The 14,494-nt window shown below is 36.3% G+C and overlaps 2 protein-coding genes across 9 annotated transcripts in view; both read right to left on the bottom strand.

Annotated features, from left to right (window-relative positions):
• The window catches only part of LOC127869526 (cyclin-dependent kinase 5-like), a 159,672-nt gene extending 158,380 nt beyond the window's left edge, over positions 1–1,292 (bottom strand). For both annotated transcript variants that reach the window (XR_008044657.1, XM_052412163.1), the window contains exon 1: positions 1,220–1,292. Coding sequence is in view for 1 of the 2 variants with exons in the window: in XM_052412163.1 (XP_052268123.1) it covers positions 1,220–1,256 (37 nt within the window). In the remaining variant the exon portion in view is untranslated. The remainder of the gene's footprint in view (positions 1–1,219) is intronic.
• The window catches only part of LOC127869527 (calcium-binding protein P-like), a 141,693-nt gene extending 127,459 nt beyond the window's left edge, over positions 1–14,234 (bottom strand). The window contains exons 1-4 of one of the 7 annotated variants that reach the window (XM_052412164.1): positions 14,147–14,234; positions 12,814–12,891; positions 8,911–9,205; positions 4,142–6,253 (exon numbers count right to left, since the gene is read on the bottom strand). In XM_052412164.1, the coding sequence (XP_052268124.1) occupies positions 6,154–6,253; positions 8,911–9,197 (387 nt within the window). In that variant the 5' untranslated portion in view covers positions 9,198–9,205; positions 12,814–12,891; positions 14,147–14,234 and the 3' untranslated portion in view covers positions 4,142–6,153. Of the gene's footprint in view, positions 1–4,141; positions 6,254–8,910; positions 9,206–12,813; positions 12,892–13,725; positions 13,749–13,838; positions 13,985–14,116 lie in introns of those variants that run through there. The other 6 variants (XM_052412166.1, XM_052412175.1, XM_052412165.1 and 3 more) reach the window with 6 other exon arrangements.
• Positions 14,235–14,494: the final 260 nt, after the last annotated feature.

Here is a 14,494-nt window from a genome sequence, read left to right as displayed (position 1 = left end):
TTAAGAGAAGCTGGTCCGACGGTCTTGCTGTAAAAAAAGTTAATGTCGAACCCTGTAAGAGTCTATTTCGCTCTACATTTCACAAGTGTCAGACTCTTGCAAGTAGCATTGGAGCTTATTTTCATTTTCTTTTTCGCTTTGTGTATCAAATACAATGTCGTCATTTGTGTTGTCAATATCATCATCATCATCATCTGAGTCCGTTATCTAAATCACCAGAATTCTGTCACTTGTTGTTTTCTTCGAAGTGGAGTCATCTCGCGAAAACTTGTTGCTGTGACAATCCTCCTATACGATTGGTTAAAGAGGATGCTAAATGCAGGAGTCACGTCCCAAACTAAAACGGTTCATTTCATATCGGTCTACTAACCATTCGAAATAAATCTGAAAAAAATTATTTTTGTTCAGCAGAGCTTGGATTATTTGTGATTTATTGTTATTATAATTATTGTTTAATTATATGGACTTTTGACATGATTTATGGTATTTCAATGTGATCCAAACCTATATGTTACTGAAATAAGGTATTATTTATGCTCCCCAAACCGGTGTGGTAATTTGACCGTAATGAAAATGGGCTGATTTTTTTTATTTTTACGTCACTTTCAAGCGCGTTTTTTACGAATTAAAATATTGTGATCAGCTATTTTTTGTCGGTCTATCGGACCGATTTACTTGAATTTATTCTCGGTCCTGAGTAAAATTTTCCGGTACAAGTTAATGTGTGAACAAAATATTGGCTTCTAGCTGATCTAATAGATAATTTATTTTGCACTTTTCAAAAAGAGATGGAGCAAAGATTAAGAGGTGAAAATTTGAGTCGCGAACTTCTTGAAATTGTGAACATTTGCAAAGGGAATTTTCAAAATTTGTGAAAAAAACAGCCCTTCTCACAGAAGGAAAAAAGCCCTGTAAGCGGACACCATTATCCATATCAACTACACCACAACAGTGTAATGTTTGTGATTAATTCGTGAAAATATTGTTTAATTTTAAAAGATGTGTCAATATAACTGAGCCCTTGTAACTATGTGTGTTCACAGAGGTTAATATAGTGTAAATTAGCCTATTCTTGCCTAAGTGTAACCATGAAAGTGTAACCATGAATCACAACTATTGTTCTAACAAAAATTAATGACAACTGTTTATTAAAACGCTGTAGCTAGACAAATATAACTTATACACATAGTTAATCTTGTAAAAAAACAAACGGTCAAACCTTCGCCGATTTTCTCCAATTTTTCATATTTTTGCATTTTCTGAAAGTCTGGGCTTTGCAGACGCTTGGTTGATTGCAGAAATAACGGAAAGAAAAAAGGTTTAACACCGAGCGGTCTTAATCCAGGATTGAAGTTATGTTAAATAATGTTTTTAATAAACAAACTTTTGCATACTTGTTTATTCGATCGAATTTCTGTATTATTTTTACGTATAATAGATATCAATAAAGTAAAAATGTCGAAATGGGTCATTTTCAAAAATGAAAACGCTTGATCATTCCTGCTTATTATTGATGTTACCTTCTCACAGTGTGTATTATCAAGCACAGGTGAACTGAAGTTCAAGATGCACATGACAATTATGTGAATAATTTAATTGGTGAAATTAAAAAAGACTCTAAGCCTTTTTGGAAATACATAAACTGTCAAAAATCCGACAAACAGGGTATACCCCCGTTAACAACAAAATGTGGCTCTACTGTAGAATCAGATTTAGATAAAGCTAAAGTTTTAAACGAACAATTCACCAGTGTCTTTACGCACACCGAATATACATCAGTTCATTATGAAACACCTTTATATGAAAAAATGGACTTAATAAATATTTCTGAAAAAGGAGTTGAACAATTACTTCAAGGTTTAAATACAACCAAGGCCATGGGTCCTGATAGTATACATCCAAAAGTATTAAAAGAACTTGCAACTAGTATATCAAGCGTCTTAGCGAATCTCTTTCAACAATCAGTAAACATCGGTACTATTCCGGAGGATTGGAAATCAGCAAATATTTGTCCGTTATACAAGAAAGTTGACAGATGAAAACCTAGTAATTATAGACTTGTGTCGCTGACTTGCATATGATGCAAACTTCTAGAGCACATCATCTGTTCCAACTTAATGCAACATTTTGACAACAACTCTATTCTGAACAAAAATCAACATGCTTTTCGTAAAAATCACAGTTGTGAAACCCAACTTGTAACAGTCATTAATGACTGGGCAACATCTATAGATAAATCCAAACAAGTGGACATTTTTATACTAGACTTCGAAAAAGCGTTCGACACCGTGCCTCATGAATTATTAAAAACTAAATTACACAAATATGGAGTTCCCGTAAACGTTCTACAGTGGATATACTCATTTTTAGTAAACCGTAAGCAATGCGTTGTAGTTGATGGCGCCAGATCAGAATCATCAATTGTTAAATCCGGAGTACCGCAGGGAACTGTGTTAGGCCCTATCCTATTTTTGGTGCATATTCATGACATTTCTATGGACATAACTTCGAATATTAGACTTTTTGCCGACGATTGTGTTTGCTATAGGGAAATAAATAATTTTCAAGACTGCTTAGATCTACAATCGGACATTAATAAACTTGGTAATTGGGCCACTTCTTGGGGCGTGAGATTCCAACCCAGTAAATGCAACATGATGACTCTTTCACGTAAAAAGAAGAAAAATAATTTTGACTACACATTGAAAAATACTCGTCTAGAATTCTTATCTTGTATTAAATATCTTGGAGTGAATATCACATGTGATCTGAATTGGAGCAAACATATCAATGAAGTCTGCAACAAATCGTACAGAACGTTAGGTTTTCTCAAAAGAAAGTTATCCATGTGTCCTCAAGACGTAAAACTTCAAGCATACAAAGGACTAATCGGCTCAGTGTTAGAATATGCCAGCGCGGCCTGGGATCCGCATCAAATTTATTTACAAGAAAAACTTGAACGCGTACAAAAGCGTTCAGCTAGATTCATCACTTCTAATTATCGGGACTATGAACCAGGATCCATGACTAAAATTTTAAAAGAATTAGAACTACAACCTTTGAAAGAAAGAAGAAAACAAAATAGACTAATATTACTATGTAAAGGACTTAATTCACGTGCAAATTTACCATTGGATCAACTACATCGACCTATTCGTTTCACCAAAAACATGCATAATGAGCATTTTAACAGAATTTCGACAAGGACAAACGTACTGAAGTTTAGTTTCATCCCAAACACAATATGTGACTGGAACTCTCTTCCTCCGGATTTGATTCGCAAATATCAAACAGCTACAAATGATCGTGTTTCTGTGTTAATAAACCAAATTAGAGGGGGGCTCGAAAACTAAGTATGTTTCACAGCTACTTGACGCACGCGCGGTGAGTAAACGTTTTTCAATGTTTCACCATAACACATCAAGATCAAGATCAGGTTACTAGCGTGTGGCTATGATATTAATTAGTGAAAACATCATTTTGAATGATAAATAATCATATTATAACGAAAAATTAACTTTTCTGAAAAAAAAATCACTATCAAATATATATATAAGAAGGTATGCAACTCAAAATCAGCCCAAAACGGGGTGCATCGCTTTGAACAGCCATATCTTCATCAATTGTGCAGCGATTTTTACGATCTCGGTCTTATTCAACGCATAAATGAATTTCCTTTCTGGAAATGTATATGTCTTGCATGGTCAACTTTTAAGAAATAACACGATACACAACACGCATGATCCAAGTTGACAGTGATCATGCAGTCTTTATGAATGAAATCTCCAGTTGTAAAGACACACCTCCGCATTGGACCAATGAAATCACTCGTATGTTTAAAATGTCAGTTAGTTGAAATGTACGTAAACAAAGGTTTCAAACGGCGCCGGACAGTTAGTCTTGATGCATAATGTAACGACAAGAATGGTAATAATGTTTGTTCATACGTTTTATTTAATTATGGTATCGAACTACTTGAACTTTGTAGGGAAGTTGCCCTTTACTCCGTGAAGATTTCAGTCTTAAAGTGCGTTTTTCGCACTTCGCAGTGTCGTGTCTCTCTGACTGTATATAAAGATTTGTGATTACTAGTATGAGAACCTGTTCACTGCAATAACGCAAGTAAAATAACATAATATAATTCAGTACAAAATATTTTATCAAAAGTCTGTTTAAATATAGTAATGATACAAGCCTTAGCAATTAAACAATAAAATAATAATAACAATAAATTAATACAATATACAATTACAACCCAAACATGAGCATGACATCTCTAATGTATTCAACTGTATTGCAAACACTAAACATGTAACGATTTTTTCTTTTTAAATGGTCTTACCAAAGGCCAGCGATGGTAAAACATTTATAGGGACTAAAGATAAACGCATAAAATCGAAACAAAATGTCTGAATTTCACAAAGTAATTGTGTCAAATGATTGCAAAACAAATCCGAATTCAAGAGAGTATATGTTGCCATCTCTAATAGGAAGTGTTCATGTAGCACATTGGCTTGGCAATTTGTATTATTTCCTGTTCTACGAATTCGAATAACGGAATCGTATGAGCCTTGTTCTGAGAAAACTGTGCTTAATGCATGTGCGTAAAGTGTCATCCCAGATTAGCCTGTACAGTCCGCACAGGCTAATCAGGGATGACACTTCCCGCATAAACTTGATTTTTGGTAAGAAGAGACTTTCTTTAAACTAAAAATACCATAAAAGCGGCTCGTATGAATTCGTTAAACGGAAATAAGGCGTATTGCCTAATCTGTGTATTGTAGTCACTTTAATGAAATGAATGTTAGGTGATTTTGATTTACAGGAAGACATTATCACAATGGAAAGACCATACACGATACACTAAACAACATCAATAGCGATTAAAAATGATTCACAAAAATCTCTCTCGCAAAGGCGGTGCGAGGTTGTTTCAGAGTCCTTTTTTTTGAAAATTTCCCATGTTTTGTTCTCAATAATGTTTTATCGGCCGAAATAGTCCACAAATCCCAAGAGATATATTCAGCCTCAAATCCGAAATCATGCACTGGTTACTTACAAACATTTGATCTGATCCTTTCTCAAAACCAGTCGAATCTCTGCGCGGACGTAGCCTTCAACGACGTCACACTGTCAACAAAGTTGCACGCGCATTTGCGACGTGACAACTACTAAAGCATTAGTAATTTTTCACGTTTGCCGTCTTTAAGAATCGAAGAGCGATCTACGCCAGTCAAATGTATAGAAACAAAAATGTTAACAACAGCGCACAAATGCTACGAATCTGCAAGTCGTTGTTTCGTGTACAGTATTCTTACAAAATGTATGAATCAGTTAGGTATCGATTGAGATTTCACAAACAAACAATTCAGAACCAGAACTGAAAGCGCTGATTTAACCGAAAAGCGATTATGTTACATTTTTATGTCTTAATTTTCACGTTGATTTGACGACTAATAACTATATGTTTAATAATAAAAGAGTCAAATATATAGGATCTGGCACGAGTTGTCATATCATACCATATTTTATTATACGAGTTCAGGAATTTTGTTAGTAAGTGAGCCTTTGGCGAGCTTACTAACGAATTTCCTGGACGAGTTAAATAAAATATGGTATGATATGACAACGAGTGTCTGATCTTTTTATCACATGCTTTTAAATTAGCAAATAAATACATATTTACGCAAACATAATGATAAATCCCGAATGTTGTTTACATTTCGTAAAGTCATTTGACGTTGCAAGGTCATTTCAGCAAAATAACAAAATGCGATTGGTCAATAAACGAAAACTAAGCCAATGAAAACGCTTCAAAAGAATATTACACATGTGTTATATAAAAATATATGTAATGGGTATATTACATGGGAAACAGGGTATGGCATGTGAAAAAAATGCAAGAACTGATAATATAAAGATGAGATTACGTTTTCGAAAGCACACTTTTCAGAACGAAAAACGGTTAATCAATCAACAAGATATGATTTATCTTCGATAGCCCACACATAAGTAATAGGGGAAAAAAGCTCTGGTTAGCGCTGATTTATCAACACGAGATCCGTTTCTCATATGACAGTGATTGAATTAAATCCGCAGACGTGACTCCGTCTCCTTCTCGATGTCACGCCCCTCTATGCTATGCCCCGCCCACTAGTCCATGAGACAGCAGCAGCAGAGACATGCCAGGAGGCCTATTAGCAGACACTCGTTGTCGCGGTTCTTGTCGCGGGAGTGCCGAGGCTGCTGTACCCTACAATGAAGCGTAGATGCAAATGAGCCGCGTTCTGGGAAAAATGGGTTTAAGGCACGTGCGTTGTGTTCTCCCCGATTTGCATTTAAAGTCCGCACAGGCTAATTAGGGACGACATATTCCGCCTTGACTGGATTTTCTGTTTGAAAATACTTCATTTGTACGAAAAATTGTTTAAAACCCAAAAGAGTCGTCCCTTATTATCCCCACGCTTTTTGAAAAAAAGGTGGGGATATTGTGGTGATCTCCGCCGTCCGTCCGTCCGTCCGTCTGTCCGTCCGTCCTGGCCACTATTTCCTCCTACACTAAAAGCACTAGAACCTTGAAATTTACACACATGGTAGCTATGAGCATATGTGCGACCCTGCACTATTTGGAATTTTGATCTGACCCCTGGGTCAAAAGTTATAGGGGTTGGGGTGGGGCCGCGTCAGAAATTATCACTCATTTTTTTAGGTTATTTTACATTTACTTCTTTATTTCTACACCGATTCACTTCAAATTGATACTGGACCTCACCTATGACAATACGGTCAATCTCAACCATGCATGGCCCCATTCCCAACCCTGGGGCGCCCCGCCCACATAGGCCACACCCACCAAAAATTTCCATTTACTATAATTTTTTCATTTCTACACGGATTCACTTCAAATTGATACTGAACTTTTGTTATGACATTAGGGTCAATCTCAACTATGCATGGCCCCAATCCCAACCCTGGGGCGCCCGCCCACATAGGCCACACCCACCAAAAAATTCCATTTACTATAATTTTTTCATTTCTACACGGATTCACTTCAAATTGATACTGAACTTCTCTTATGACATTAGGGTCAATCTCAACTATGCATGGCCCCATAACCAACCCTGGGGCCCCGCCCACATAGACCACACCCACCCAAAATTGCCTTTACTATAATTTCTTCATTTCTACACCGATTCACTTCAAATTGATATTGAACTTCTCTTATGACAATACAGTCAATCTCAACTATGCATGGCCCCATTACCAACCCTGGGGCGCCCCGCCCACATAGACCACACCCACCCAAAATTGCCTTTTACTATAATTTCTTCATTTCTACACCGATTCACTTCAAATTGATACTGAACCTCTCTTATGACAATACGGTCAATCTCAACTATGCATGGCACAATTACCAACCCTGGGGCGCCCTGCCCACATATGTCACACCCACCCAAAATTGCCTTTTACTATAACTTCTTCATTTCTACACCAATTCACTTCTAATTGATGATGAACTTCTCTTATGACAATACGGTCAATCTCAGCTATGCATGGCCCCATTACCAACCCTGGGGCACACCTAGGTCAAACATTCGGCGTGGGGATACGCGTCGGCCTCTGCCGCGCCATTTCTAGTTGGAATAGCCTTTGTGGACTATACGGGCTAATCTGGTATGACACTCAATGCACATACATTAAGCTAAGTTTTCCCAGAACGTAGCTAAAATATGTTGATATTCATTGACATAAAGCATACAATATTGACGTACGAAGAGTGAGTTGGTAAACTAGAGCTGGTAAACTGGGAGAGTGTGAGTTGGTAAACCGAAAAAGTGTGAGTTGGTTAACTGGGAAACTGTGAGATGGTAACAGGAAAAGTGTGAGTTGGTAAACTGGAAAAGTGTGTGTTGGTAAACTGGAAAAGTGTGAGTTGGTTAACTGGGAAAGTGTGAGTTGGTAACAGGAAAAGTGTGAGATGGTAACAGGAAAAGTGTGAGTTGGTAAAAAGGAAAAGTATGAGTTGGTAAACTGGAAAAGTGTGAGTTGATAAACTGGAAGTGTGAATTGGTATACTGGAAAAGTGTGAGTTGGTAAACTGGAAAAGTGTGAGCCGGTAAACTGGAAAAGTGTGAGTTGGTAAACTGGAAAAGTGTGAGCTGGTAAACTGGAAAAGTGTGGGCTGATACACTGGAACAGTGTGAGATGGTAAACTAAAAAAATTAAGCTGGTAAACTGGAAAAGTGTGGGCTGATACACTGGAACAGTGTGAGATGGTAAACTAAAAAAATTAAGCTGGTAAACTGGAAAAGTGTGAGTTGGGTCACTGGAAAAGTGTGAGCCGGTAAACTGGAAAAGTGTGAGTTGGTAAACTGGAAAAGTGTGCAGGGGTTTCACTTGCCCGAAAATGTTATCGCCACTTTTCCGCAACGTAAAAACCGTAGGTTAATCTGGTCTTATTATTAATGACAATCATTTAAGAAACCTTACGACTGAATTAATGTCATTGACTATTTAATTACTGGTATACTATGATTTCCTAGAATTACGCACATAACAAGAAGTAACTTCATAAGTCTTAAAACTCTTTAATTTTATCAAAATAACTTTGTTCCATGTAATTAACAGCACAGGTGACCAAAAGAATCAAATAATGTGTGAGTTGGTAAACTGGCCGCCGTGAAATGACTGAAATACTGAATAGTTTGCAAAAAGGGCAAGTAATCTGATCTTAGTTTCAGGGTGCAGTATTAACGGGGTTTTCAGGGGTTTACACACGGGCTGGACAGAATGTAAACGCACTGTCACGTGATCTTGCACCCTGGTATAGACATAAGAAGAAAGCAGTGACGACACACATCTATTTTTTATGCTATTGTATTATTTTTTAACGTCTACCCTTGCACTTACACTTGAGTTTGAGAAACAACTACAGGCTGCCCATAGCTGTATGGGTAGCCCGGTTGTTGTGGGTACTGTCCGTTACCCTGGGGCTGGGTGCTGTAGGGGTGGGGATAGTTGCCCTGTGGAGGCGGGTATCCACCCTGGGGCGGGGGGTAGACCGGTTGTCCCCCTGGGTTGTATCCAGGCTGTCCCCCTGGGTTGTATCCCGGCTGTCCTCCGGAGTTGTACTGGTTGTATCCCGCCGAGTACGGGGGCGGTGCGTCAGGATATTGAGGGGCGGTTGCTTGAGACATGTCGTCTGCTGAAAGAAAGAACATAACGTGGCGTTAATTGGTCCCCAGTATGAGAAATAGAAAATATCTTGGATATAATTGGCGGAAAGCGAATAAGAATAAATATGGATCAACATAAATAAAATTATATAAAATATAAATAAACACGTATAAATGTTATCATTAAAACGTTTTTATTCCTAGCAAGGTGTTTAGTATTATAATTATATGTTATATATAAACATTTTGAAGATTTTTTTGGTATAAAGAAGGCCATTACGGTGGCATTAAACATTCGTTTATCCTATAGCTAAATGATTTTATGGAAGGCAAATCTAGGTGTCATGTAAACTTTTGCTTTACATGCGTGCTAGCCTTTACACTACTAATTCATGTACATAGCGGACTACTTTTGTGGTCTTTCACTTCTGGTTATAGGTAAATGCAGACAAGACATGTAGACGATTAAACTCGTTAAAATGTATCAACACCCACATTCCTAAATTTCAACATATACATACATGCATTGAATGAATACATTTGAAATCAATGTACCGTATAAGAATAATAGCCGTAAGTTATTAATCAAATACAGCGTTACTTTTTTTAATTGAGTGGAAAACAAATCGCCAAACTGCATGCGTTTGCCTGTTGGCATTACTGGATTGCGTCATTTATACAGTTCAAGAAACGCGAGTGCCTGGAAATATTGGAATGCAGTTGCGTTAAAATATCGCGTCTTTGTGTGTTCATGATGATTATTATAACGAATATGAATAAATAGATGATATTTGTTATATTTGGTAGAATATCGATTTTAATTAGATAACGTGTGAATTAAAATCGATATAACTCCTAATACGACAAATTTTACTTTTATTTTATGCATACATGAATATTTTTGTATTTTTATTTTTGAGGGGAAGGGCGGATATGCATTTTTCAATAACAAAATATGCATCGGCCTGAAATGTTACAAAGATTCGCTTATGAATATCCCCGAGACTATTTACGTTAAAAAAATCGTAGCCCGTTACATTTTTATACAACCTTTAAAATGATACGTAAATCAGGAGTATTTATAGAGAAACAATAGAGTTTTAGGCAAAGGCAGATATATACTACATACTCTAACTCGGCCTGAAATCCCTCCTTGTATTGTTATTTTATACTAGTATCTGCAAAAATATTTGAGTTAAAAGCACAAAGTTATGTATTTTAGATTTTGATATCACCTATATACTTTTACTTTAATCATTATTTCAAAAAAGAAATAATTTAATTTAAGGGAATGGCGTATTGAAATGTGTACTTGTAAACAAGAAATATCTTTAAACAAGAAATATCTTTAAAAAAGATATACGGCGTTGATTGTGGTCGATGTTTATGAACGATCAAAAGTTATCTCTATGAGATAAAAAGTAGCGGATGCCTTTTTTCTGCGCAGTTGTTAGCTACATCATAAGCAAATCAATTACGGGGTGTTGCGCCAGATTTCGTGGCTTATTTTGCTTTATGTGATATTATTACTCAGATATCTATATTTACAGAATAGAAAAACACAAGAAACATGAAAATAAACGAGTGCATATAGGTCAGCCGGCAATACTCGAATCTTATTTAATTGCATAATTATAGTATAGCGAATTATTGTGGTCATGCTTAATAAACTGGTCTAAATGGATAAATATTTCTAATTAATTTTATCAAAATTGGTCCTTATCATGCAAATTTTGAAACCATATTAAAAATCGATGATTGACATACCACAATAATATCGCCGAATATCTTTATTTAGTATCTTTCTGATCAAAACAGACTTCAAGTGCACAAAGTTTACGAGACGGCGTTTATATAAAGATTTCTGCAACTGACCGCAAACTGACCTTGATACCTTGCGGATTGGAATGCAATGCATTACAGTCACTACGTTATTGTCAGTAAGACACAATGATCGCAACCCCTTTTGCGAACTCCGGTGATGAACTGTATATAAACTCTGACTTTCACAAAATGACCGCGTATTGACCCGAAACCTCGCGGGTTGAAATGCAATGCAAGTAAGTACTAAATATGACAACATAGCCTTTAGTTAAACGCTTTTGCGCTGGTAATTCTCTGAAAATAAAAGGTGAACGCACAAACTGTATTTATGTCGAAAATTGATTGTAAAACTGTTCTATCTATTGGGCCTTTTCATTAGAGATAAAATTGTTTCATGCAGTAAAACAGTGTTACAAAGACGCGGATATGTTTCAAATGTTCTGGTGTTATACTCAAATCAGCCAATGGAATAAATGAAGTGTATTCATTCGTACCTAGCCGCGGGAAATTTTATTTGAGTATTATTGGACACTTACAAAGGTCAAGTCAGGGTGAAAAGCTGGCTTATTCAGCTTACGCCGAAAAAAGATCTACGGCTTTGATTGTGGTCGGTGTTTATGAACGATCAAAGTTATATCTATGATATCAAAAATAGCGAATGACTCTTTTTCTGCGCAGTTCTTAGCTGCATCACACGCGAGTCAATTACGGGGTGTTGCGCCAGATTTCGTGGCTTTTTTCGCTTTATTAGATATTATTACTCAGATATCTATATTTACAGAATAGAAAAACACAAGAAGCGTGAAAATAAATGAAAGCATAAAGGTCAGTCGACAGCACTCGAATCTTATTTGATTCCATTATTAATAGTATCGTGAATCATCGTGCTCATGCTTAATAAATTGGTCTAAATGGATAAATATTTATAATTAAATCTATCAAAATTGGTCCTTATCAAACTATTGTTGAAAACACATTAAAAATCAATGATTGACATACCATAATAATATCGCCGAATATCTTTATTTAGTATCTTTCTGATCAAAATAAACTTCAAGTGCACATAGTTAACGCGATAGCGTTTATTTCACGATTTCTGTAACTGACCGCAAACTAACCTCAAACTGACCTTGATACCTTGCGGGTTGGAATGCAAAGCATTAAACTGAGGTAACGATTCGACTGCTGGAACGACGGCTTGTTTTAAGCTTTAAACATTTACGTATTTAACGGTCAATTTCGAAAACAATTTTAAATATTTTCGTCAAAGCGTATATCAGGTTACTGAACAACAATACTTTTATGATCTAAAATTTATGAGTGCACATAATGCAATATCGTAGTAATAACCAAATATGAGAATACAGCCTTTAAGTACAAACGCTCTGGCGCTGACATTCTTCTAAATATAAAGGGACATACACTCTGTATTGATGGGGAGGCGGAAAACTACAACGGGCGAGGCATGGTCAGGGGTGATAACTCCCAAAAAGGGTTAGGGTAAGGGTTAGGGTTAGGGGTCGGGTTAGGGTTAGGGTTGGGTTTAGGCTAACCCAAACCCTAACCCGACCCCTAACACTAACCCAAACCCTAACCCTAACCCTCTAACCCCCCTTGCGCAATACCATACCATGCCTCGAGAGAGAGAGAGAGAGAGAGAGAGAGAGAGAGAGAGAGAGAGAGAGAGAGAGAGAGAGAGAGAGAGAGAGAGAGAGAGAGAGAGAGAGAGAGAGAGAGCGTCTTACTAGAAATGTGGGTTCGAGTCCCGCACCAGACGCGCTTTTCCACATCTTTTTATTTTATGAGTACTTACCTACTGTAGTCTGCACGTGAATGGCGTATGGGGGTAGGGGTTAACCCGTGGGTAAGAGAGTGCGAGTGCGATCTGAAACTAAATATACCATTTATCAGACGGACTTATTCACAGTTTGACAAAAGGACTGACTGTGTACAAAATAAAATCTTGAACAAGAGCTGTCTCCATAGGATGACATATGCCCCCGATAAAAAATAAAACGCTTTCATAGAAGTTATGAAGTTATGAGCATTTTTCGAAACCTAAACGCATTTTTCGAAACCTAAACGCGGACCCTAACTTCAAGGTCAAGGTCAAAGGGGTCTCAATGTGTGTGCGTATGGAAAGGCATTGTCCATATACACATGCATACCAAATATGAATGTTACATCTGAAGCGACATAGAAGTTATGAGCATTTTTCGAAACCTAAACGCAAAGTGTGACGGACAGACGGACGGACGTTGTGATCACTATAAGCGCTCCTTCGGGGGCATACAAATAGATTCGGTGTAAAAAATAATATCTCTAAAAAGATATTCGATGTTAATTATTGTAGTGTTTCTTCTACAGAATACACTATTTATCACCATTAAAGGAACTCTATTTAAGGAACAAACACCATTGAAAGTTATACTGGTTTTATTTACATCCGTACTCGTCAAGCATACAAAACAGTCTCTCTGGTGTACATGCTATAAGGTATTTCTATTAGTCGCATGTCATTGATACTTCAGTGAGTGTCTAATATATCTTAATATGATTACCTAAAGCTGTAACATTGTGTTATGTTGATTAATTATAATGTTTATGTATTTGTAAATCCCAAGAAAATAATTAGAGAATGGTAGGTCTATGTTATGTTTACCTTAACAACTTGAAGCAGGTAATATTGATTTGATTAAAATAAAATGGCCTATGTTATGTTTACCTTAACAACTTAAAGCAGGTAAAATTGATTTGATTAAAATCCAATATTTAACTACGAATAATAATGGTTTCACAGTATATCTTAAAGTATAGCACACATGTAATAGGATGTACCTCGTCACATTCCTACTTTGGCGATCAATCGATACCCGTTAAAATAGCTGGTAAAGTGTAGACAATTTATAATACCTGAAAGACTAACACTGACAACTCTGCATTGTGTACTGACAATAATGTAGTGACGTCACCATCTATGTATAGAATGATAACTCTGAAGTTATAGCTTAATAAATCGTCTGCTGACACAGAGTGATTCCTTATATAGAAATTGTCTTCCTTAAATACAACTAACATTGATATGTACCAAATGCTTCATACCAAAATAAACTTACTTGAACCAAATATATAGAATTTAAACTTGCCTGAAATAAATATATATCATAAATCCAAATAAGTACACAGAGTTTTAAAATCCGTCTGGCTTGCCAATGTCGCTATTTATGTACACAAACGTTAATTGAGGGCACGTTGGTGAACTCGGATATATTAAATACTAAGCTATATTTGCTGAATACCCCAAGCTATTGTTGACATCCTATGCAGTTACATATAAATAAATAAATATATATATATATATATTATATTGGTATACATATATAGGGCTATATAAATAGGGAAATTAATACGTTCTTGTTTTAACCTAAAATATATATCATGGCTAAGAGCTCTTGTCTAGAACACTCGAATTTAAACACATTAACACTTGAAAA

This window comes from Dreissena polymorpha, chromosome 2, assembly GCF_020536995.1.
Source record: "Dreissena polymorpha isolate Duluth1 chromosome 2, UMN_Dpol_1.0, whole genome shotgun sequence".
Lineage (NCBI taxonomy): Eukaryota > Metazoa > Mollusca > Bivalvia > Myida > Dreissenidae > Dreissena > Dreissena polymorpha.
The sequence above is the reverse complement of the archived record's forward strand: the minus strand, read 5'-3'. Positions and strand labels throughout refer to the sequence as shown.